Genomic DNA, 27,390 nt, shown 5'->3' with positions numbered 1-27,390 from the left:
GCATATAAATAACTTTGGGAATAGTTTTAGGCATGTGCATAATGCCTGTGCAATATTGCATTGGTTGAAATAACTTTCTTTTCCTGTAATACAAATCTAAACAACAAATGTTGCAGGCATTGCTTTTTGTGTACCTGGGGATTCACTAGGGGAGGCTATATATTTTTTGGCCTTTGGAACAATTTCGTTTTAAATGTCTAGGCCACATATATCTAAAGGGCCCAATTCTATGCATATGTCTGAAAGCATAGAATTTATGTGATACTCTTTATTGGCCTACTTACGTTATTAAGCTACAAGTTTTTGGAATACATTAGATCCCTTCATCAGGCTCTATACATTTCTGAATGGTAAAGGCTTGCATCTTTTATTTCTAGCCAGGCCACAAAAGCAAATCTTTAAAAACTATTCAGTAAAGGGTATCATCTATAGTCCACATTTTTGCAATAATTGATGGTTATCACAGTACAATATTCTATTACTGCTATGCACATGTCTACATTTGGTCAAGTCACACTTTCTCTGATGATGCAAAACTTGAAAACTTGCTTGACTCCTTTAGAAATATTGGTCTAGATTACAATGATGGAATTTCAATTTAGTTATTTATATAATCTATAGAGGCAAAACGTATAGTAGAGGATTTACTAGGTGAACATTCCAGCCTTTCTCAGTGGTCCTCATCCATCCAGAATCCTCTTCTCTGGGTTGACATTGATCATTATGAACCTAAAAACACAAAATGAACAATTACTAAAATATTTGAAAGAACTATAATCTGTCCTGTAAAACAAACATATAAAATGGTGCTGTGGAGTTTCAAGAACAGTATATTATATAACAACTGACATTTTACTTACTTCTCCCTAGACTACATTTGGAAGTTAGGAAGTTGTAGCTCTTACCATATCACATGAGGCGTCCATCTGCTGTACATGCCCATTAAATAAATAAAAGGAAACTCCCATCATTCACAATTCAGGGAAGCGACATCATACTCCATGAGCTTGGAAGTGTATATGTGTGTGTTTTGTTATACTATGTCATATTCTGTAAATGCAATGCAGTACATTTTGATGCACCTGTTGCCATGGATTTTATAATCTATTGCCTTCACTGACATAACTTCCCTTAGAACACAATGTTTGTAGGAACAGGTCTTCTATCACAGGACGTATAGATTGTTTTAACTATAGCAGACCTGTGGTAAAGAAAAAAAAGCAGAGACATGGTTTCTGGGAGAACTTTCTTCAAATTGAGAAGGATCAAAGGGGGTAGTTTCTGACCCTCTATAAGGTCCAGCAGGGATATCCAGCTTTTTATTTATATTTTTACTACACTAGGAGGTGTATAGCAATGTTAGAATTTAAAAATGTTCTTTTTCTACATGTAACATCAAGTGAAGTTTAATTTAATAATGAAAAGAAATGGCTGCACTTAGTTGTGGTCAAAATCCAGGTTTATTGGACATCCCAATGTGGCAAAAAAAGTGGCAAGGTAGATGCGTTTCACACACTAAGATGTGTGCCTAATCATTACTGTGATGTTACAATGATAACGATGATACTACAATGATTAAGCACACATCTTAGTGTGTGAAATGAGTCTACCTTGCCACTTTTTTGTCACTTTGGGATGTCCAATAAACCTGGATTTTGACCACATCTGAGTGCAGCCATTTCTTTTCATTATTGACTGTCCACGGAGGCGAACACCGCTGTTGGTCATCAAGCTTCTCATTACCTAGAGCAGTGTATCTCTTTCCTTTGTATGAAGTTTAATTTAACGCTGAAGTTTAATCTGAATATATTTTCCCTTCTCTGTTCCCTCAGCTTTGCCATTTACCCCCTTTGCCATTTTCAACAAATACCTTATTTTAGACCCAGAGACATCATCATCATGTGCATTTAATCCAAGCAATGTGTGGCAAGTGGGAGGGATCAGCAGAGTGCTATACAGTAACTTAATCAAAAATGTCAAAGCACCCAGCCTCAGAACTAATCTCTAAACTCCTCAGCCCTGATGCAAGCAGTGGGCTGGCTCCTAAAAGGAGTTATGCAAATTGCAAAACATCTTGTGGGAGGCTGCATAGGCGATAAATGTTGACCGGCAGTGGAGGTAATCTATCAGCTGCCACAGAAAAGCGCAGGTGAATTGCTAGGATACAGGTGTCAGTCTGGAGGAGTGATCATTCCTAGGTGTACTACATTTCCATGTAGCCCTTCATGAGTAACATCTTCATGGGATTTTGGTCTGCTGTCAAACTTTATTCAAAAGAAAGGGATAGGCCACTGACAGTCAGGCAGGAGAGGAAAGATAGAAATGTCATAATTTAAGAGGGCTGTAGCTGATTTACTGCAGTTTCTATTTTTAAAAGACATTCAACTTTTGGCAGGGGTTTGGGGTGAGGGGGAGGGAAGGTGCGACAGATCCCTGCTAAAATTCCCGCATGGACACATTTACTCATGGAGAACTGTGGATTTTTTTTTTCCCCCCCATCATGACCACCTAAGAAAGGATTTCAAGAATGTTACTTTGAACAATAACATTGGAACCCATTTTTAAAGGTTCAAAGTGGCTACTTTATCTTATGTAGGTTAAGGTTTCTTCATTTCACAGTAAAGGCCCGTACACACGTACCGATTGTCGGGCGTAAATATTCGGCCAACGTCCGATCGGCCGATTGTAGGCTTGTTAGTATGATGCTTCCGACAACCGACTGCGACTTTTCGGCCGAACAAAATCTGGTGTGCAGGCTATAACATTTTTGTAGGCCAACAAAGAACGGCCGATTGTTCGTCAGTCAGTACAGATTTCGGCCGACAAAAAGCAGATGAGCAAGACTGGGCATGCTCAGAGAAGAAAAAACACACGGAAAGTGAACCATCACATGACATCACTTCTGAAGTCGGTTGTGGTTGGCCGACAAAATTCGTGTGCAGTCTTGAGCACTTTTCAACCAACAGGACAGCACTGGACAAAAGACGGCCGATCGTTCGGCCGACAATCGGTACGTGTGTACGGGGCTTAAGTTTTATTTATGTCCGAGGGGATTGCTTACCAATTTTTATTCATTATTTCATCACTTTTAACAGCTTTTCCAATATTTTAATGCTCCTATTTTTACAAATTTAAAATTGGAATTTGAGAATGACAGGATTAGTATGGCCTTTTAAAAAACGGCACAAAATTTACTTCAAAATATCTCTCGCATAAATTTTAAAAGGTTTGTGCCGTTTCTTTTTCTAAAAGTCCACCACTTTGATTCAGAAGCTTTCGAAAGGACACTTCAGGATTTTCTAGCTTTCTAGTTTGTAGCTCGCCACTATAGAACTACAGTATCTGGAAAATAATGGGCAAGTTCAGCTGAGAAATGCAGCAAAGCAATGCTATTTTCTAAATAGATTCCAATGTAGGTTTTCTTAAAAAACAAAGACGGCTGTGTCTTTAACCACTTACCGCAAAGTGACGTAGCCCTACGTTGGCAAACTTTGCGGTAGTATACCGGGATGATGCCTCTAGCTAGAGACACCATCCCGGTACCGTGGTTTAGAGCCGACGGTCGGCTTTCCGTCAGTAACGACCGATGCGGCTCGGGAGCCGCTCGATCGTTACCCGGGTGAACGGGAGGGGACGTCCCCCCCCCTCTCCCGCCGCCTTCTGTGACTTTGCTCGGGGCTCTTGTCCCACCGGGAGCCCCGAGCACCGGAAAGCCGGAAACGGCTTTGATCGGGTCTCCGATGACGTAACCCAGAGGCGGCGTCCATGACGTCACTTCCGGGTTACTGTCTTGCAAAAGGCGGCAAATTTTAAAAATGGCTGTATGCAAAAACACTGTTTTCGGCGTTTTGCATACATGGAAGTGTAGTGGAGGGGTCTAGGGTCTTTTAGACCCTCGATCCCGCCAAAAAGAGTACCTGACACTGCATATTGGTGTCACAAGGGATGTTTACATTGCTTGTGAGAGCAATAAAAGTGATCAGATTTTTATTTTTTTTAAAACCTGTAATAAAAGTTAAAATATATATAATAAATAGGAAAAAAAAAACATTTTAGCCGCCCCCGTCACCGTAAGCTCGCACACAAAAAAAAAAAAAACGTATACGGAAGTCGAGCCGCGAATGAAATCGCTGTTCTAACCACACATGTGAGGTATCCTGTGATCGCCAGAGCGTGGGCAATAATTAAAAAAAAAAGAGCTACACTCCAACTCTAAACTGGTAACTGTTAAAAAAAATTTAAAGCGTCGCCTATTGAGATCTCTATTGACCGTAGTTTGTCGCCATCCCATGGGGGGGGGCGCAATTTTAAACCATAACATGTTGGGTATCTATCTACTCGGCGTGACCTCATCTTTCACAATATACAAAAAAAATGGGCTAAGTTTACTGTTTAGTATTTTTTAAATGCAGTGAAATGTGATTTTTCAACATTTTTCCAAATAAATTGCGTTTTAAAGACCGCTGCGCAAATACTGCGTGACAAAAAAATATTGCGATGACCAACATTTTATTCTCCAGAGTCTTTGCTAAAAAAATATATATAATGTTTGGGGGTTCTAAGTAGTTTTTTAGGAAAAAATACTGGTTTTAACTTGTAAACAAAAAAAGTGTCCGAAATAGGGCTGGGGCTTAAGTGGTTAAAGTGTTACTAAACCCACAAGAGTAAAATCAGTCTATATGCAGTAAAGCATGCTTGTTATACTAACTGTGGAACCTAAGGGGTTAATCCTCTGCATTGGTTAAAAAGGCTGTTTGATCCTGTATGCACAGATCCTCCTTTTTTTGCATTATCCCCATAACAAGGCCAGATTTGACAGTTACTGGAGTCAGGCACATGCTCAGTTTGGTGTGTATTGCTAGAGTGTTTTTTTTTTCTTGGGAAAGTGCATGTGATCAGCACAGGGCCAATCAGCACTGTCTAGACAGAGGGTCAGGGATCCTACATTCTGATTGGACAGCCAGTGCAATATGAAAACTCCTCCTACAAGCTTTACCCAGATACTGATAGAAGTCACAAGGCTGCTATATACTGCTTAAGAGAAAAGGTATTTAACAGTTTATATTTACAAAAATAAATTGCATTTCCATGTTATGTGGGAGACCAGATATAGTGAATGCAGGGTCCTGGGTTTAGGCACAATAAACAGAATTTTGTTGTTGTGTAACTTTTTCTCTAAAGTTTTGCATAAAAACGGCTTGTGGTATCCAACAAGGTCCTTCATAGAAACAGAATTTCAAGCTGACTACATTGAAATGACTATGTTTCTTGTTGTGCATGCCTTTTTGCATGGGGTGCATACTCACAAAGAACTCAAATGCAATACTAGTGTCTGGATATAAATATTCAAAGGTGAGGGTTCCTTCCTGTTTCAGGTTGATTGAATACATTAAAGTGGCCGAGCATTCATCAGTATTTGATGCTACATATTCACCACGGGCTTCCCACTGCGACCTTGACCAAAAAAAAAAAAAAAATGCACAAAATGAGAAATGAAAAGCAAAGGGACATATATGAAGAGTACTAAGGAAATAAATGTTTCCCAACATCAAGACAACATTAAAAATTGAAGAAAAAAATGGCAACAGCTACCACACAGTCAGCAAGAGTGTTGTACAATGAGAGGGCAAATTAACAAGTACAAAAAATACAGAATTCCTTCAACAGCAGCCTACCTATAGGAAGCAATGGTCTCAGTATTGCATTTTTAAAGTTCATAGGTTTTGTAAAGCACAGGGAGGACCATACTAGAACGAAGATCTTCCATAGTGTAGATATACTAACAAAATCTTAAAACACACAAAACTTTATTTTTTGGGGAAAATAAGGTTTTATTTGCATTTTTCTTGTACATTAAAAATAAATCAAATGAAAATTAACAACGCAAAATCAAACAAGAATTCGTATGACCTCTTGTTAACACATTTACCAATGAAATGATAAGTTCTGAAGAAATACAGACGGAAAGCAAGCACAGCTGGAATGCAGTTATACTGGTAGTCATCTTCTATCGCGATTAGCCATCAGAATATATTTGTACAGTACTCTTTACATGCAAAGTCATCTTATACATTATCACTGGGTTAACAAGCTTTATATAAAAAAAAACAACACATAAACCTTGTGTGCTTTTTACTATTCAGTGAATGTAGCTTCACAGAAGGGAAGTGAATTACTAAGCATTACAAGTTATTGTACAATTGCCGTGTGAGCTCCCAGGAATATAGTAATGCACAAACTTAAAGTGGACAGTAAGGGGTGCCGCCCAGACTACACTAACACAGCCTCTGGAGCACTAATGACATTGGGGTCAGTTCCCGGTACTGACAATCAAGGATACCAGAGTTGACTAAATTTATTGGAACTGCCTCCATTTTAAAAGATTACGTTTTCCCTAGGAAGTGTATTATTAACTTGCTGTATCCACTTCGAGTAGGTGGATGTAAAGATAGCCATTTCAATGCAGTTTTCTTACAGGCAAGAAAGAGAAGTCTGAATTGGCGCTAAGACATCTGGTGAGAAGGCCTCTTCTTCTAACGCTCCAGGAAGATATAACCGTTTCTATGGCGATATGATGGTTATAACCAATTGTTAGTAATGAAGAATTGGGGCATCGCTAGATCATACATAAAGTCTGCTTTAAAAGGCCTTGACACTTTGCCGTATCCCGCCGCCACATCACAAATATGGCTTGATGGGTGTACAATAGGTCTGTGTATTATACAGTATCTCACAAAAGTGAGTACACTCCTCACATTTTTGGAAATATTTTATTATAGCTTTTCATGTGACACTTTGGTACAATGCAAAGTAGGGAGCGTACAACGTGTATAACCGTGTAAATTTGCTGTCCCCTCAAAATAACTCAACACACAGCCATAAATGTCCAAATCATTGGAAACAAAAGTGAGTACACCCCTAAGTGAAAACTTCAATATTTTGTGTGGCCATCATTTTCCAGCAATGTCTTAACCCTCTTGGGCATGGAGTTCACCAGAGCTTCACAGGATGCCACTAGAGTCATCTTCCACTCCTCCATGATGAAATCATGGAGCTGGTGGATGTTAGAGATTTTTTGCGCTCCTCCACCTTTATTTGAGGATGCCCCACAGATGCTCAATAGGGTTTAGGTCTGGAGACATGCTTGGCCAGTCCACCACCTTTACCCTCAGCTTCTTTAGCAAGGCAGTGGTCTTCTTGGGAGGTGTGTTTGGGGTCATTATAATGTAGGAATACTGGCCTGCGGCCCAGTCTCCGAAGGGAAGGGGATCTTCATGCTCTGCTACAGTATGTCACAGTACATGTTGGCATTCATGGTTCCCTCAATGAACTGTAGCTCCCCAGTTTCGGCAGCACTCATGCAGCCCCAGACCATGACACTCCCACCACCATGCTTGACTGTAGGCAAGACATACTTGTCTTTGTACCCCTCACCTGGTTACCGCCACACATGCTTGACACCATCTGAACCAAAAACAGGTTTATTTTGGTTTCATCAGACCACAGGACATGGTTCCAGTAATCCGTGTCCTTAGTCTGCTTGTCTTCAGCAAACTGTTTGCGGCTTTCTTGTGCATCATCTTTAGAAGAGGCTTCCTTCTGGGACAACAGCCATGCAGACCAATTTGATGCAGTGTGCAGCGTATGGTCTGAGCACAGCATATGGTCTGAGCACTGACAGGCTATCCCCCACCCCTTCAACTGCAGCAATGCTGGCAGCACGCATACGTCTAATTTCCAAAGACAACCTCTGGATAATACGCTGAGCATGTGCACTCAACTTCTTTGGTCGACCATGGCGAGGCCTGTTCTGAGTGGAACCTGTCCTGTTAAACCGCTGTATGGTCTTGGCCACCGTGCTGCAGCTCAGATTCAGGATCTTGGCAATCTTTTCATAGCCTAGGCCATCTTTATGTAGAGGGACAATTTTTTTTTCCAGATCCTTCGAGTTCTTTGCCATCAAGTGCTATGTTAAACTTCCAGTGACCAGTATGAGAGAGTGCGAGCAATATCAAATTTAACACACCTGCTCCCCAGTCCCACGACGAGTCACATGACAAAGGGGAGGGAAAATGGCCATGAAAAGATATAATAATGTGAGGGGTGTACTCACTTTTGTGAGATACTGTATATTGTCTTTCCTGGTTTCTCCCTTCCATCTTTATCAACATGCTAAATTTTAAATAAAACCATTAGGTTTTTTATTACATGCCTTATTTTAGACCCAGTGATGTTATCTCAGGGTCTCTGTGCTTCTCTATGCAATGCAGGCAGACTATAGTTGGTGAACAAATCTTTTGAGAGATACTGTAAATAGTCAACATCAATCATTGTGTAGATCAGGGGTATTGAATTCAAATAAATGGAGATCCAATCAGTAAAATATCCTTCCTGCAGAGGTCCGAATCACGTTTGTGCGATTACTCAAATCACAGCCCCCTCTCCTCTATCTTTGGCTGGTATACATGCACAATATTGCATGCGTTCCTGACTCGCAAAGAAACATGCTGCACTTCAGCAGATGCGTGGGGTTGCCATTAATTCTTGATGGAATTCCCACACATTTTTGCACATGCCACACCACATGGTGCTGCAAAGAAAAAAAAAAAAAGGGATCGGGACTTGTTTCCCTGTGTTTGTCGTGGGTAGGGCAGCCCATTAAAATTAATGTAATTCCCTACCTTGGAAATGTGTGCACAAACACAGATCTGAAGCCTCATATCACAATTCTGTTCTTACATCAGCAACCCTTAGTCTACCCCTTCACATCACAGTTTCCTCCCCTTCAGATCAAAATCCCCCTTTCACATAACTGTTCTCAGCCCCCCCCCCCCCATACTGTCCTCATTCCCCCCTTCACATCATTCAGATCAAAATCCCCCTTTCACATTACTTTTCTTGGCCCCCCCCGCCCCCAATACTGTCCTCATTCCCCCCTTCACATCACCCCCCACCCTTCCTGTTTTACCCTACATTTATAGGGTTGAGGGTGGGAGGCATAGCAGGTTTGGATTGAGGGAGGGAGCTGCAAGCTAGTGACTGGTTGCTAGGACCGCTTTGCATCCTAGCACCCAAACACCTCCTCCCACTGTTTGATCTTTAAGAATGACAGCAGTAGCTGTGACGGCTGCCAAGCAGAATGGCTCCTAAATGGTGGAACTGCAGTGGTCAGGATAGTACATTGACTAGATCCAGATCTGGACCAGTCTGCCACCTATCACCTGGTGTAGGTGATAGTGACACTATGGGAATATTTTCCAGGGCTCTGTCTCAGGTCACTTCTGATACACTCCCAATATCATCTACCTATCCCGCCGCCAGGCAAAACAGGGTTTCGGGTTGAGTGCTTGAGTAAAGCCTTATAAATATAAGAAATAAGTATTTTTACATAGTTACATAGTAGGTGAGGTTGAATAAAGACAACAGTCCATCCAGTTCAACCTGTGTAGGTGTGCATGGCTGTAATCATCTCACATAGCTCTTAATGTCCTGATCCTTGAGATGTAAGTCTAAGAGTCTTTTGAAAGCCACCATACTACCCGCAGAAACCACCTCTTGTGGTAGAGAATTCCACAATCTTGTAGCCCTAACAGTAAAGAACCCTCCTCGTTGCCTGAGGTTAAAACGCTTCTCCTCTAATCGCATTGTATGTCCTTGAGTCCTCATGCAATTCCTTTGAATGAACAGTTTTTTTTCTATGCTGAGATCCCCATTAAGATATTTATAAATTGCTATCATGTCCCCCCTCAGACGTCTCTTCTCCAGGGAGAATAAATTGAGCGATTGCAGCCGCTCTTCATAGTTAAGGTCCTCCAACCCCCTAATCAGTTTAGTTGCCCTTCTCTGGACTCTCTCCAGCTCCAACACATCTCTCCTGAGGACTGGCGACCAGAACTGGACAGAATACTCCAGATGCGGTCGGACCAGAGTTTTATAAAGTGGAAGGATTATAGACTTGCCTCTGGAATACATCCCTTTCTTTATGCATGCTAATATTCTGCGGGCTTTGGCAGCTGCCGCTTGACATTGCATGCTGTTGCCTAATCTATCATCAACCTAATCTATCATCAACCAAGACTCCCAGATCTTTCTCCATTTTTGATTCCCCCAAGGGAAGGTGTTTTTATGTTTTTAGTCCCCAAGTGCAAAACCTTACACTTCTCCACGTTAAACCTCATTTGCCAAGTCGTTGCCCACTCCGTTATTTTGTCCAGGTCATTCTGTAGGATATCTGCTTCATGCTGTGTAGTTATTGCCCTGGCCAATTTTGTGTCATCTGCAAAAACTGATAACGAACTACTGATCCCGTCCTCAATGCTGTTTATGAATAAATTGAACAAGGTTGGTCCCAGGACTGAGCCCTGGGGCCCCCCCGCTTACTACCTCAGACCAGTCTGAATAAGCGCTGTTTATTACCACCCTTTGGACACTGCCTTTTAGCCAGTTTTGTATCCAAGAGCAAACCCTGCTGTCGATACCTGCAGACCTTATTTTATAAATTAAGCGCTTGTGGGGAACTGTATCAAACGCCTTAGCGAAATCCAAGTACACCACATCCACTGGTCTGCCCCTATCTAGCTCACAGCTCACCTCCTCATAGAATGTTAAGAGATTGGTTTGACAAGAACGCCCATTTGTAAACCCGTGCTGATTACTGCTGATGATGTTGTTGTCTTTAGCATACTCTACGATATAGTCCCTTATCATCCCCTCCAGAAGTTTACATACTATTGATGTCAAAACTGACAGGCCTATAATTTCCCGGGATATGCCTCTGGCCCTTTTTGAATATCGGAATCACGTTAGCCTTCCTCCAATCCCCTGGTACATCTCCTGTCCTAATACTGTCAGCAAAGATCAGGAACAGTGGTCTAGATATAACCTTATTTTTCTATCTGAGATATCAGCTATTTTGTCTTTCAAAGGGGTAGAGGGCCAGGGCATGACTGAAATGTACCATAAGTGCATGTGTAATTTGTAAATATTAGACGTTTTTTGCTTGGGTAGATGAAAATTCCTCCTGCAACACGTGGAACATTTTATATACAGTATGGTTCCCCATGTACAGTTAATACAGTGTTAGATTCCAGCCTAGTACAATGCATCAAACCCACACATAAGCAGTGATCGGGAGCTTTAAATTAGCCACCGGTAACTGTGTCGGGAGTGCGCAGGGTGCGTGATTTTGGCACAGCTGGTTTTGCAATTTTACATGCAAATATGCGGCCACTCAGCGCCATGGCCCACTCGCGTGATCGTTGTTCTAGATTGATGTGAACATGACTCTTTATGCTAGGGAATTTTTACACCTCTCATCCTGTTCCTGGACAATAGCATCTACATTTTCAACATTAAAGAACAAGTCTAGTTGAGTGTCTCTGAAAGTGACTACTAGATACATTTTACTGCAGAAAAGTGTAAATGGACAAACGGGGTATATTACTTTCTACAGGAAATACTACACAGGTAGAGAATATCATTTCTGAATAAAAATATAAAAAAAATTACATTTTTCAAAAAAACAAATACAACCATGGACCGAAAAGTATAAAAAACCAACATATATCATAAAAGTTGAATAAGTCGAAAAGTTACCATTGTTCAAATGCTGACTTGGCTACAGATAAAAACATTTAGGGTATGTGCAATTCTGTTGACTTTGCAAAATGATCACAAACTAGCCCTCAGTAACACGCAGAAAATTAAGCGCATCTAAAGCCATAAACTTTTTTTAGTTGTGGAACACCAGTCAAATGGTGAGACACTAAGTGATTGATAGCGGTCACTAGAAAAAGGGGTAGAGGGTTATCCTACCAATGATGGTGACACCTGTTTAAGTGATTATATGGCTATACATAACATTTTAAAAACAATTTGCAAACTGGGTGTTGGCACTTTGAGGCATGGTTTTCATCTCCACATTATGGCACTGTATGTATGATAAAGCAAGCAAACACATTCAACATGTTTAGCAAATCAAAGCAATACATGAATAATAAATAGGTCTTCCTGCGATTTTGCATTTTCCTTCAACTACTTTACTGCATTTTCTTTTTACCCAACTGATGAAAAATTTGTACAGTATGTAAAGGCTCACTTCTGGCTCATTTAATGCTTCTTACAGAGTTTTATAGTCTCCAGAATAGTGGCAGTCTAAAAACTGCAATCTCTTGAATTATGGTTCATTCTCTGGTCTAAACGTCTAGGAGGTTTATGTATGAAAAGTATACTAAGAATACAAAAAAAAGAATACAAAATTCTTTGTTCTACATATTTAACTCTTCCCTTCAAAAAAGACAATTGGAAACTGTTTCTGCTACTGGCAGAAAGAAACACTCTTTTTCATACATGAACATCTACTGTAAGGGGCAAGGAAAAATTGAATGGGGCATTTTATTTATGATTTCTGCAATGCAGGTGAAAAATAAATATACTGACTAATATGGACAGTAAGACATTTCATTATTGACACTTTTCTTACACTGGATCATAAATGGAATTACATGGAATTGTAGGAAAGAGTTGCTCCATCTTAAACAACAAAACAAATTCAAGCTTACCCTTTTTTGCTCTTGTAAATCCAGCAACTATCTACCACTACCTTCTGATGGGGTTTAGAAAAGGACAAAACTGGACAATGAGCAGGACGAATATGTGGAAAAACGAACAAGGGAAAAATACAACAATAGCTGTGACTTTTAGTTATTACTCACGTAGTGCAATTGCCAGTTGATCCAAATACAGTGGTGGAAACGCTGTAGAAACCAGGTGGAAGTTCTGTCCACTCATCAAAACGCACACCAGTACCCAGAGAGTATGTTCCCTTTGTACAGGGTGTACATTCTTGTAATGCCATATCCAGGTATTGCCCAGCAGAGCAGGAGAAAGCTAGGTCACAAAGGAACAGTTTAATTTGTAAATGGCAGTTAAATTAAAATAAGCTATATTGAGCACATAGCGTATGCGTATATATATAATATGTAAAAATTTACATTCATAGGGATATTTTAACATCTGGGGGAGGAGCTGTGAAGGGGTCCCCCACACTGAACCACACGAGAATAAAGACAATTCTCACTTAAGAATAGAGCGGATCTTTACAAGTGTCAGTAGGTAGGAGTTGGTTTTTCCTTTGGTTCTCCCTACCTGGGGGAGAAAAACAGTAAGCTAGTGGTCTGACTGGGGAGACTAGGAAGAGTCAGATGAAATAATAATTAGTAATAGTATTAAATACTGCTGCAAAACAGTAAAGAAGTTTATTGCTAGGTCTGACCTCCGTGTCTGCGAAGTGCCTATTTCCAAAGCCATGCCTTGAAGGTGAGAGAAGAAGAGTGTTTCAATGTGAAAAACCTGGCCATGGGTCCTGGAAATTGTGCTTGGACTAAGTGTGTGAGTACTCCCGGGGGAGAGGGGGTTGACCATATAGAGCCAAGAAACCTATGAAGTGTAGGCCTCTGACCACCATCCCTGGACGGGACAGTATTTTGATGGGCTGTACAGTTAGTGCAGCCCAGTAACATAAATTTCCTGGGACAGGGTTCAGCTTTGAAGGCTATGTGCGAGTGAGCTGCCCCCATCCACATGCAAATCTCCAGTCTGGTCTTCATTTTTTAATGCAGTAATGTAGCATTTCCCTTTTTAACCCAAGTTCTAATAATCACCAAGTGACTGCATAGACTCATATAAATCTATTATATAAAACCAGTGGTCCTCAACTCCGGTCCTCAGGGCCCACTAACAGGCCAGATTTTAAGCATTACCTTAGGGAGATGCAGACTAGAGTAATGCAATCACTGAGCAGCAAATTATATCACCTAGGATGTATTTTAGTTATCTTGCAAACCTGGCCTGCTAGTGGGCCCTGAGGACCAGGGTTGAGGACCACTGATATAAACGATAATTCCTCTGCTTAGATGGGAATGGTTAAAAACTGATATGCGCTCATCAGATAAGAAAACAGAAAATATTCCACACAATGCACTTTATGTAACTACCGGGCAGACAATATGGGGCCGATTTGCTAAAACTGGAGTGCGCAAAATCTGGTGCACCTCTGCATAGAAACCAATCAGCTTCTAGTTTTTTTTGTCAAAGCTAAACTGAACAAGCTGAAGTTAGAAGCTGATGGCTACCATTCACAGCTGCACCAGAATTTGCACTCTCCAATTTTAGTAAAACAACCCCTAGGAGTATTTTTTGGTCACATATAAAAACAGGACACTAAGCATATCCTGCAGTCTCTAGTTACTCCACAGAATCAGCTATACACAAAACAGTCCAAGTTATGGCAGGGATATCAGGGATTCCAAGTACACAGGGCAGCTATCAGCCATGTTGGGATCCCTTACGCAGCTTTAGGCCTGGTTCCCCTGGGGTTGACCCTCCCCATTCCCCAGGGCCTGCCCACTGACTGTCCCACCAAATCCACCCACTGCCCATCCAACCAAGTCCTTCACATCACCCACTTTTATTTTAAACACTCCTACAACTTAAAGTAGAACTATAGTCAAAACTTTTTTTTTTTCATTTACAGTACGGATACAGTAAGGGAGGGTCATAACCCCTGTCAGATTTTTTATCACCCTCTGTGTCCTATTGTGGAGATTACCCTTCTGTCCCATAGCAAACTTAACGGAGGGCACAGACAGCAAAAAATAAATAAATAAACAGGGGTTCTAATCCCTTTCCACTTTATCCAAAACTAAAATTTATAAATAAAAATTTTAGTTTTTACTTTAGTTATACTTGTTCATACTAATGTATGAAAATTAAAAGTGTATTCTAAGTCATCAGTGCTTGCATCCTCATATATTCAGCAGTGTGTTGCACAAGTGTTGGCCCATTGCAGCAAAGAGACATCCCAAAATATTCAGCAAATCGTTGGCTCGGCTCCGGGCCCCCTATACCTGTATGGGCTGTCCCTCCCTAATGGCAGTACTGAAAGTACATCACATGTAGTTCTCATGTAGAGCTCCTGATTTCCGTGCTACAATTTAATTAGTACCTTGATTACAGATTCAAGGATCCGGAACAATAGAAATGTTGAAAGTAACCTGCTTCCTTTCTGCGATCTCAGAAGATCCATATTATTGGATTTCTTCTGTTATTGGCATCGTCTTTATGGGCTTTGGTCCCTTACTTTTTAGCATTTACATGTTTACACTTGGCCAACTTCTTAGATCACATGGTCTCACTTATCACTTCTATGCTGATGACACTCAGATATACATCACCACTAAACCGGATTCTGCTTTGGCTGCTTCTCTCCTAACTGTAATCGGGATGAAAAAAAAAACTTGGATGGCCCACAATTTCCTTCAATTAAACGGACAAGACTGAAGTCATGCTTATTTGCACCCCCTATCAATTATGTAAGGCCGGTCCTAATAGCTTATCTATAGATTACACTGTACTTGAGCTTTAGTCTAAACTGAAAAATCTAGGGGTGATATTTGATGCCAATATAACCTTTGATCGACATGTACAAAATGTTGTCGTCAGGACATCTTTCTTCCCACTTGAGAAACATTGCTTGGCTGCGTCCTATGCTATCAAACACTGTAGCTGAAAAGCTGATCCATACATTTGTGTTCTCCCAACTTGACTACTGCAATGCTCTACTCGCTGGTGTACCTAAAATACACTATTAATCAACTTCAATATGTTCAAAATTCTGCAGGCAGAATCTTGATTAGGTCTGGTACAAGTGATCATATTACCCCTATCCTGGAGTCCTTGCACTGGTTACCCGTCAGGTTTTGCATAGACTTTAAGATCCTCTTGCTCACCTAAAAGGCTCTTCATGGCTCAACCTACTCCCTCCCTCGTAACCTCCGCTCCTCAAATTCTGGGCTTCTGGGTGTCCCCTCTACTCACCTACACTCGAAGGGAGATGGAGCCTTTTACTGCTATGCGCCAAAACTCTGGACTTCACTTCCAAAGAATATCAGAGAGTCGTCTTCTCTAAACTCATTCAAATCTAAACACTTTTTTCCTTTAGACAAGCTTTCACATTATTGTTCCTTTTTTTCTTTATGTTATCCTGTGTAGGTCTTGTGTTTTCCTTCTAAAGCGCTTTGAGAAGCTACCTTTAAAAAGGCACTATATAAAATAACGTTTTTTTATTATCTACAGCAGTATACTACTGGCTTATTCCACCCAATTCCCTATGATCATTAAAGTGTAAAGCTGGCCATAGATTGACCGAAATTCAGCCGGTTCAGCAGGAACCGGACAAATGTGGATCCACGTACGTATAGGCACTCCGGTTGTGCAAAGGTTGATCCATCAATCGATTTGTGTACAAACAGCCTGTTGGGTTTTTCCCTGAACATTTAGTGCCACCAGCTATAGCCAGCAACACTAATCATTGTGTTCTGCCAGCAGGGAAGGCTCCCCTTCGGCAGAACACAATAGCTCTGCAGGACAGATTCCCCCATTAACTTACAAAGATTCAAAACATACAAGCGTAGAATAGAAGGTAGACTGTGCCCTGCAGCCATTCCCCGTTCTTACAGATCGCCCTCTGTTGAAGTAATTTGCTGACGAAACGCGTCAGAGCGTGGTCATGCGGTCACGAAGGTTGCCTACGTCACACGCCAGACCCAGAAGTTCCGCCAGCTAGGTACCGAGCGGCGATCTGTAAGAACGGGGGAACAGCTGCAGGGCACAGGTCTACCTACTATACTACGCTTGTATGTTTTGAATCTTTGTAAGTGCATAACTTGAGGGGTCTGTCTGCTTGGGGAAAAGAAGTTTAAGTTACGCAGTATCACGCTATGTGACCTCATTGTTTCATGCACTATGGTATGCCGATTGGTCTAATGTGAGGAGAGTATCCTATCCAGTGTTCGCTAGGCTTTGGAAATACATCAGGGTATTGGCAGTGAAGTCTATCCTATATCTGGAGTCTAGAGGGGATCGGAGGGTCTGGTGGCTCCCAACCTATAACGGCATTATTTGGGCTTGCATATATTGCCTTTCCGGTGAGTTCACAACCAAGGGTGAGGTGGAGGTTCCTTCCTATTTGGTGTGGTGAACACTCATCAATTGAGGATCTACATTGTTTTGGACTGTCACCTTTGGTGGATATTTGGACTCAGTGCATGAACTTTATATTTATACTTCACCCATTGCAGAGTTTTATATAATATTTAGTTCCTTTATATGCATATATGAGGTGGTACACTTTGTATGTGTTGACATAAGGTTTAGTAGCACTGCTAGTGTGTCATCTATGGTGTAGCTGTATGCTTTATCACCTAGTGTATACACCCTTTCTATATATGCATATAAAAGGTTGTAATTCTCTTTCACACCAATGTTTAAAGAGAGATATTTAGAGGACTATGTGGTATAGGCAGTCAGCAATGACTTAGGCCTTTAAAAAGGATGAATAGTGTCAGTGGCTCTCCAAAGTATGGTACATAATTTCTGAATAAAATTTACCTAGAAGAACTTTATTGGTGTGTGCTAGCTTCTTTTATCCTACCCCTGACCATTGTACGTTTGATCAGAACTGCGACTGGATAGTGAAGAGTGAGGGTCCTGTCCATGTTCTCTCCTCCGTTTAGCAAATGCTACACTGTGTAATGTAGTCAAACATGACTGGTGTGCAGGGCTACCCCCTATCACTTTTGGTGGTTTTGTGTAGGGGAGATTACAGGTGGCTAGCACAAGGACAGACTAAGCGTACTATTTAAGAAAAAAATATATATTTTTTTAATGCACGCATAGCTGGACTAAATGAGGGCCTCTTATATTTGGCTAGACTCCCGTTAAATATCCCCCCAAAAAAAACAAAAAACAAACACTTATCTTACACTGAGCATGTATTTATAAAAATGGCTTCTAATAAGCCCACTAACAACAAATCACTGAACATTATTTCGTAACTCACAAGAAAGAACACTAAATAAGTTACAGGCATGTGGGGTAGCCCTGTCAAATATACTTACAGCATTCTTTTCCTTTGACTGGATCTGGCAGTCCTGTACACAATCCCGGAGTATGAGGCACTGCCACGCGCCATCTGGTGCCTTTGCTGTCACATTCAGTGTATTCATAGTGGTACTCTGACTGAAAAGTAACAAGGAAAAAAATGGTCACATACATAGGATGTATATAATATATATATATATATATACATATACATACATACACACACACATACATACACACACATACATATACACATACACAATATATATATATATATTATATATATATATATATATATTATATATATATATATATATATATATATATATATATATATATATATACATACATACATACATACACACATACACAGAACTGATCTAAACACATTCCTCCCATAGTAAAATACTAATATTCCTTCACAAGTACTTGTCAAGCAACCTCCAATTAGAATATTTTGTATAATTTGTTTTCAGACCCTTTCTACAAAAAGGAAATAGGATTGTTTTCAAATTTAAAAGGATTGAGAGACTACATTATACCAAAACATAACATTGGGTATGACTATTGTAGGAGTATTAGGTATAATTACTTCAGACAGATATGCAAAGACAAAAGTGGACATATCTAGACGTAAACCAGACCTCCCCCCCCCCCCTTTTAGTAAAATCACATCAGCATACATCACCATTCATTAGTTCAACAAACCTTTTTGCTTTTACTTGCAATTATTGCTTTTGGACTTCCTGGTTGAATGAGGCACTGGTGATGTAACCCTGCCCTCAGATGCATACTGCTAAATTCCTGTCACATGTTCCAGGAGGCAGACCCAGCGTTCTAGGCAGAGTTCCAGGAAATAAGGGAGCTGTAGTCACCTACCCTTAGTAAAAATGGCCATCATGAGAAGAACCAACAAATAGGGTATGCAAAGAATAAACCAGCTGGCCCTTTAAAATCTGACTCGATGCACCAGGGCAGTGACTGAGCAAATATTTCTTCTTTGTTCCTAAAAGCACCTCCTCTTGTTCTGTGAATACCGACTGTTCTGGCTATGCCATTGGAATATGCTCTGCTTTTCATTAATATTTAAACTTTTTAGTTTTGTTGTGTCTCTAACTGGGGAGAGGAGAAAAACATTTCTCCAAATAACAAAATTCCCATCAGAGGCTGGTCACAGTAACAAGTGTCCACAGGAAAATTTTTCTCTCCCCTCTTGCTTTGACAAACTCAAATTTTGGATTTCACCTCATTTTCTGGGCACCAGGACAACTAGAGGAGTTAATCTCCCCTTTGGGTAAAGTTACACCAATAAAAACTTGACAAAAGGGTAGAATTCTACCCTAATCTAAAACTAAAAAAATAAATAAAAAAAAATAAAATAAAAAAAAAAAAAGTTGCCTTAAGTCAACTTTAAATGAAAATATGAATGGACATTAAAACATTTTTATTATGTGAAAAGTTTTGTTTTCATACATTTTACATCAGGTTATGTATTATACAACTATATACATTTGAAAATGTTCATGTTTCTTAAAAGGAACATGTGCTTTTGGGACCCTGTGTTTCTATTTGCTTTAGCACATACTAAAACAGTGAAACAATTAAGGTGTAAAGCGTACAACAAATAGGTGAGTAAGCCGGATCCAGGATGCAAAAGCAAACCTTAAGGCAAAACCAGTATTTCTCTCACAAGGTAAGCAAAGACATTAGAGAAAGAGTGTGTAAGAAGAAAAAAATAAAAATAAAAAGAAGAAGTGTGAAAACTATATTCTAAAACTAAAACTATTAGAATATTAAAACTATTATATACCACTTGCCCTCTGGAAGATCTACCCCCCTTCGTGACCAGGCCATTTTTTGCAATACGGCACTGCGTTGCTTTAACTGACAATTGCTTGGTCGTGCGACACTGTACCCAAACAAAGTTTGTCATTTTTTTGCACTAAAACAAAAAAAAAGACCATCAAATTTTGAAAAAAAAAAAACAATATTTTTTACTTTCTGCTATAAAAATATCCCGTTAGAAAAAACAAAAACAAAAATATAATTTCTTCATCAATTTAGGCCAATATGTATTGTGCTACATATTTTTGTTAAAAATCCCAATAAGCGTATATTGATTGGTTTGCGCAAAGGTTATAGAGTCTACAAACTATAGGTTGTTTTTGTCATTTATATTTTTTACTAGTAATGGCAGCAATCAAAGGGACTTATAGTGGGACTGTGAAATATTGCGGTGGACAGTCGGGACACTGACACTTTTAGGGACCAGTGACATTAAAACAGTAATCAAAAATATGCACTCTAACTGTACTAATGACACTGGCTGGGAAGGGGTTAAACATTAGGGTTTGGTCAAAGGGTTAACTGTGTGCAGAGCCACTGTTTTTCTAACTGTGGGGGAGATTCTTTTTCTAGGGGAAGGCATTGATCCTGTGTTCCTGCATAGCAGGAACACAGGATCAATGCCTTCCTTAGTGACAGAAGAATGATCTGCCTTGTTTACAGATTGCTGTTCTGCTGTTCTGCCTGTGTACCAAACAATCAGTGGGTGCTGGTGGACAGCAGGTACGTGGGACCCGCTGATCAGCTCCCGCTGTGTAGAATCTTGTGCCCAAAGCCCAGAAGTGCAGGATCACATACATAATTTATATATATACACACACACACACACACACACACACACACACACACACGCGCGTGATCCTGCACAGTGGGGCCGCTCTGTAGCAGTAAAGCGGCTATAGGGCGCACAGCAAGTGAATATTAAAACTATAATGTAATAAAGTAAATTACAGTTATTCATACTTACAAATACTGAGCACAGAAAAAAGTTCTGAGATAGTTAGGGGTTAGTATAGCATAAAAAAAGTACATCATTTAGACAGCATGTACCCTCCAATATTACGTTTTGGTTTAAAGTGAAATCCTGGGACCTCAAGGTTTTCGATCTGGATATCGTTGGAGATGGGTTCAGACTAACCAATCCACTTAATGTCTTATATCTCACAAGAACTCCATTTGTGAGATTCATGCACTTGCGATTCTGGGTCTGCATACTTCATGTCCAGTGTGGGATTACACTCTGTGGAGGCCTCTAGGTAGTGGAAACCTTGGGGCCCCCCTTGCATGTTTCTTACGGTTTCTTGTTCATGTGCTCTACTGGTAGAACATTGAACTAAGTTGTATTCATGTTGGCCTCTAGATGGAGATGACCAGTAGGACTGTACATGTACGTAGGTTGCACCAACATTTTTTTACAAACTAACAGCTGAAAGAAGAGGACCTTTTAAGAGACAAAACTGTAACGTGAACCGGATAGCTATGGTTTATGTTCTTTAACCACTTGCCGACCACTCACAGTAATACTACTGCGGTAGGTCGGCTCCCCTGGGTCCAACGACGTAGACCTACGTCTCCAGACTCCTAGTGATCTCGGCGGCGCACGCGCCCCGCCGGAGGCTTGCTCCTGCTGTGTTTAGACACAGCGGGAGGCGGACAGGAAGAGGAGAGGCAGCGATTGACCCCTCCCCCCCCCGATTGTCGGAAAAGGGCGAGAAGATCCGCCTGCTTGTGTTAACAAAGCAGGCGGATCTTCTCTGTGACAGACATGGAGAGATCACAGGATTAAGCATAGCTGAACCTGCGATCTCTGTCTGTGTCACAGAAACCCCTCCCCCCACACACATCAGTAAGCATGAGGCATACATTTAACCCCTTGATCACCAACAATGTAAAAAAAAAAAAAAAAAAAAAAAAAAAAAAAAAAAAAAAAAAAAAAAAAAAAAATCGCACAGGTGATCAAATATCCCTAAAAGAAAGCTCTATTTCTAGGGGGAAAAAAAAAAAGGATGTAAATTTTGTTTGGGTACAGCGTCACAGGACTGCGCAATTGTCTGTTACAGTAACGCAGTGCCGAATCGCAAAATATGGCCTGGTCAGGAAGGTGGTAAAATCTTCTGGTCTTAAGTGGATAAAATTACGCTCAATGAGAATTTTTTTGTCAAAGACATGTAGCTAAATACATTTTGGCCTAAATATATATTTTTTATTAATATCGCAATAAATAAAAAAAGGGCAGAGGTGATCAAATACCACTAAAAGAAAGCTCTGTTTGTGGGGAAAAAAAAAAAAAAAAAAAAAGAAGGACGTACATTGTTTGGGTAGAGCATTGCATGACCGCGCAATTGTTAGTTAAATTCACGCAGCGCCGAGTTGAAAAAATTGGCCTGGTCATTAAGCAGTCAAATCTTCCGGGGCTAAAGTGATTAAATTGTTATTGGGTACATTACATTAATAATGTATTTTCTTGATAAAAGTCTTTGTTTCTTTCAGTTGTTTCATTTTTGTTTTAGATCTTTTGTAAACAATTTAAAGAAAGCTACATTGCAATTTTCTTTTGAAATCAAATCAATATTTTTTTTCCCATTGCTGCAGGAGCCATAAACAGCGTGGGGCCCATAGACCGGTGCCTACTCTGCCTATTTGACAATCCTGCCCCACTCACCTGGTTGGATTTTTTATTTTATATTAAAAGGAGGGGCAGGAAGTTGGAAAAGGTGGGTGGTGGATTTCAATACTCCTGGATGAACTTGAATATGTTCTCAAGATTACGGCAAGGAGACCTCACAATTAGAATATTCACGTTTAACAAAAATATATAAAAAAAAAAAAACAAACACTTTTGAGTAAACTGAAATATATTCTCTTGAGTGCTTTTAAAAGGACAATGTCTCACTAGGAATAGGAATTTGAGGTCATCCAGCCAGAAAAACCCGAATGATGAAAGGAAAATAACAAACTGCAAGTACAAAAAACACATTACATGCATCAAAACAAGTCACAAGTGCTTAAAAAAAAAAAAAGACACTTGGAAAAGCAGGCTTACCAAGTGCATGCAGAAACACAGCCAGACAAAATTAATCAATCTTGTCCTTCATATTAGTTTTCCTGTCACACAGATGGGTGGGGACCTGGTTACATTTTAACAATCTTGCAATTATTTATACAATTCTAATGCTTGTACATTAGAAGTACATACTAGGGAACAAAGGGCACTATTTTTACCTCTGCGTGCTGATATTTACCATTTGTGTCTTTTAATAAAGTAGGAATTTTAAATCAGTTTGTCAAACAAGCTCTGTTTTACCATCTGGGTTATTTCTCAGAATGTTTAATTTTTATCTGGAAATTTTTTTTCAATGGTGCTTGTGAACTCTTTTATATTTTCAATGTATCTTCATCAATATTACCCAAGACATTAGCTAATTAATTCATGCAAGTCCTCAAAAGAGAAAAAGGGAGCCCATTTCAGCAAAGAAGTGAAATACATTAAACCTGTTCATTTATTTAAAAAATGTGCCAGAGTTACATATTTGTATGTGGCAACAAGTATATAAATCTCTAGGATTCTCAGTTTATTTGTAGGAGGCCCTGCTTTATCTGGGTCTTTACTGACCAAGACTTCACCAACTCACTGTCAGGAAGATAGGCTGCAGAGGGAAGGAGGAGGGGCCAAACAGCTTTGTAGATTGCCGCTGCAATCTTACCCGGAAGTCAAAACCAGGTACCCGCTCCCCCCTCCCCCCCAAAAAAGTGCCAAATGTCAAATGTGGCAGTGGAGAACGAGAGGGTGCCAACAAGTGGAGCTTCCTCTTTTGGGTGGAGCTCTGCTTTAAGCTGTAATAGGCAGTGGACTGGGTGCTGATGCCGCAATGCTTTTCGCTCGCGGTAAACTTGACCCAACTTGTAGCGATATCTTCTGCCGAACTCCTCACATTCATTTTAAGGGGAAGCACAGCAAACTCCTCACAAGCTTGTGCAATGCATGTGGTTGTGGTGCATTTGTTGGTAAAATGGGGGTTAAAGCTGGCAGTGAGGAGGTATCACATTGCTTTCTCACCGCCTGTCAGTAGCCTCTGAAGCGCGATCCAAATGTGGATTGGGCTCTAGAGGCCAGGGAGATTTAGCCCCCGTTCACACCTTCCGACCTATTGTGTCCGCCTGTCTGTTTTTAAGGCGGACCCAATCTGACCATCCATTTTCCTCTATGGGGAGGCGGATGTCGGTGGACATACTCTTTGGAGAGACATCAGGGGTCTAAACAAATCTCAAATGTCTTTTTTGAAGAAGTGAAAGGGACTAAAGACAGCTCCTTTCTCTGCAGCCTGAGCTGCACTGTATATGAATGGATAAGGAGTCTGTATAGACTCCTATTGATTCATAAAAGTAAACATTGTTTGATTCACAAACTGACACATAGTAAACACAGTTTACAATCTGTAATGATTGCTGACTGCATTCTTTCAGGATAGGAAGAGGGCTGAAAAAACATTATTTTTAGATGGAACAGCCAACGTCCAGATCCATTGAAACAGGACTGAAGGAATGTAAATGGATGTAATCCATTTACATCTGTTCCGTTTATGTACATTTTTAGGGAATACATTTTTTTTGTTTATACTTTTGTAACCTCTGATTGGTCTCCGAAACAACGAAGAAAAAAAAATGGATGCAAAAACGGATGTAGGCTGATGTAAATAGAGTAGGAGGAAGAGGGGAATGAGAGAGTCCCACAAAACAATGGGGTCTCTCAACCTCTTGAAAAAATTGGGACTTTAAAAGGCAAATAATAGGTGCTGATCTTGATGGAAATAAGTACAACAATCATCTAAAAAAAATATATAATTTATTACATATATGCGTACAAAATATAACAATATACACGTATTTGATAAAACATGATAAATTCATGCACAAAAGTCAATAAGACAGAGTTGATTAACCACTAGAGATGTTTGGACTTTATGGACATTAATTCTCCATGATCATATGTTTAGCGCGACTTAATTTGCAAACTAGAGCCCCGATGCCTCTATTGACCAAGGCAGCTCATATATAATATATGACAATTCATGATAAATCATGATAAAAATCATACAAAAATGGGGTTCACTTGTGGTAAATGTGGAATCGCGACGCGTTTCGCTTGGTCGCTTCCTCAGGCGATTCCTGAAAACTTGTCTACAGAACAGGCATTACTTAGTTGCTTCACCCCTTGATCAGAATGGAGTGTCCAGTTAATGTGAAAAACATATCACAAATAGTTCCAAAGGTTAGTCCCTTATTAGCCGCCAGGTATGAATTGGTGGTCACAAATTAGGGAGTGGGGGAACATCCGTTTGTCACAAAAGGATCAATCTATCCAGTGCATTCCTCACTTTGAGGCAAATGCTAAGGAAGAATAGTGTTGCATGAACGAAAAGAGTCCGGTCCTGTGATACCACCAAACAGCCTCTCCTCACGGAGACAGCCTCTCCTCACGGATCCTTTTGTGACAAACGGATGTTCCCCACTACCTCATTTGTGACCACCAATTCATACCTGGAGGCTAATAAGGGACTAACCTTTGGAACTATTTGTGATATGTTTTTCACATTAACTGGACACTCCATTCTGATCAAGGGGTGAAGCAACTAAGTAATGCCTGTTCTGTAGACAAGTTTTCAGGAATCGCCTGAGGAAGCGACCAAGCGAAACGCGTTGCGATTCCACATTTACCACAAGTGAACCCCATTTTTGTATGATTTTTATCATGATTTATCATGAATTTTCATATATTATATATGAGCTGCCTTGGTCAATAGAGGCATCGGGGCTCTAGTTTGCAAATTAAGTCGCGCTAAACATATGATCATGGAGAATTAATGTCCATAAAGTCCAAACATCTCTAGTGGTTAATCAACTCTGTCTTATTGACTTTTGTGCATGAATTTATCATGTTTTATCAAATACATGTATATTGTTATATTTTTTACGCATATATGTAATAAATTATATATTTTTTTAGATGATTGTTGTACTTATTTCCATCAAGATCAGCACCTATTATTTGCGTTTAAAGTGCCAATTTTTTCGAGAGGTTGAGAGACCCCATTGTTTTGTGGGACTCTCTCATTCCCCTCTTCCTCCTACTCAATTGCATTTACAGGGATGTGGCAATAGTAGGATATAGAGTATCTCTCATTCTTTTTTATATCTGATGTAAATAGAAATGAACTGAGAAACTGAACTGAAGTGCAAACTGATGTAATCCAAAGTAAACTGAATCCATTTTTGTGATGACGTCGGTGTGAAAGGGGCCTTACTACGGGAGACTCAGTTTCCACACTCACCTGCTGCTGGAAGAGATATTTAAGTAACGAAAGGTAAATTTGTGCAATGTACACACTTCAGGTCAGCAGCTAAGACCCCATTCAGACTAGCGCGACTTGTCAGACGACTTGTCAGGCTGACAAGTCATGGTCGGTCGCTCGCCATTGATTAGCACAGGACCCGTTCTAATAGGAGCGACTTAGAAAAAGGGTCCTGTACTACAGTGGTCCTCAACCCTGGCCTACAGGGCCCACTAACAGGCCAGGTTTGCAAGATAACAAATAGATCCCAGGTGATATCATTTGCTGCTCAGTGATTGCAGTACTCTAGTCTGCATCTCCCCAAGGTAATACTTAAAATCTGGCCTGTTAGTGGGCCCTGAGGACCGGAGTTGAGGACCACTGCTGTACTACTTTGGGGCGACCTGGGAGCGACTTGCATAGACTTCCATTATGTGCACCGCGACTTCACAGGTCGCCCCTCGAAGTCGGATCGCGCCAGTCTGAATGGGCTGTATATACCAAGACCAGTTTGTTATTTTGTATCCCCTTTCAATTACAAGAGAAATTGGCAGTAAGCAGACACTGAGAAATTGAACATTGATAAAGAACATCCCATATTATTCTGCAATTTTTTACATTATTACCATTATAGAAAACCCTAGAAACCTGTACACTGTATAACATTTTTTACAAAGCAGATGGTAATCAGAAAGGAGGGTCAAGGTTGGGTTCACACTTATGCGAATTGGATGTGGGTTTCCCTGCATCCAGTTCGCATGACAGAAGAGGGAGACCTGCTCTCAATGAAGCCGGTTCACGCATCTCCGTAGTGGCCGCAGAGCGCACTGCAGAAGGGTCCTGTGCGTCTTTGTTTCCATTTCAGGTCCAAATTTAGTCAAAAATACGGACCTAATTTGGACCTGAAACGGTAAACGTGGATGCAGCAGACCCCTACTGTGAGCCATGCCACAGATAGTGTGAACCTGGCCTGAGAATAGGCTCCACAGCTAAAAATTAGATGCAATTGCTTAAATTTGGATGGCTGTAATTAGGGAGGGAAAAAAAATATATATATATATATATATATATATATATATATATATATATATATATATATATATATATATATATATATATATATATATATATATATATATATATATATATATATATAAATTGCTTCATGTGTGTTTTTTCTGCTGTGGATTCTATTCTATTTTACCTTATTATCAACAGCCTGGGATTTGTAATTCAGTACAATAACATGCGATTGGCATGACCATTTCACTTGTTT

The 27,390-nt window shown here is 40.2% G+C and overlaps 1 protein-coding gene across 1 annotated transcript in view; it reads right to left on the bottom strand.

The window, feature by feature from the left end:
* Positions 1–27,390, bottom strand: part of ELAPOR1 (endosome-lysosome associated apoptosis and autophagy regulator 1) — a 102,530-nt gene that overhangs the window by 50,622 nt on the left and 24,518 nt on the right. Inside the window, exons 2-5 of the mRNA XM_082245819.1 lie at positions 17,958–18,078; positions 12,714–12,888; positions 5,307–5,454; positions 649–729 (exon numbers count right to left, since the gene is read on the bottom strand). Coding sequence (XP_082101945.1) covers positions 649–729; positions 5,307–5,454; positions 12,714–12,888; positions 17,958–18,078 — 525 coding nt within the window. The remainder of the gene's footprint in view (positions 1–648; positions 730–5,306; positions 5,455–12,713; positions 12,889–17,957; positions 18,079–27,390) is intronic.

This window comes from Pelophylax lessonae (assembly GCF_965119305.1).
Source record: "Pelophylax lessonae genome assembly, chromosome: 2".
Classification (NCBI taxonomy): Eukaryota; Metazoa; Chordata; class Amphibia; order Anura; family Ranidae; genus Pelophylax; species Pelophylax lessonae.
The sequence above is the reverse complement of the archived record's forward strand: the minus strand, read 5'-3'. Positions and strand labels throughout refer to the sequence as shown.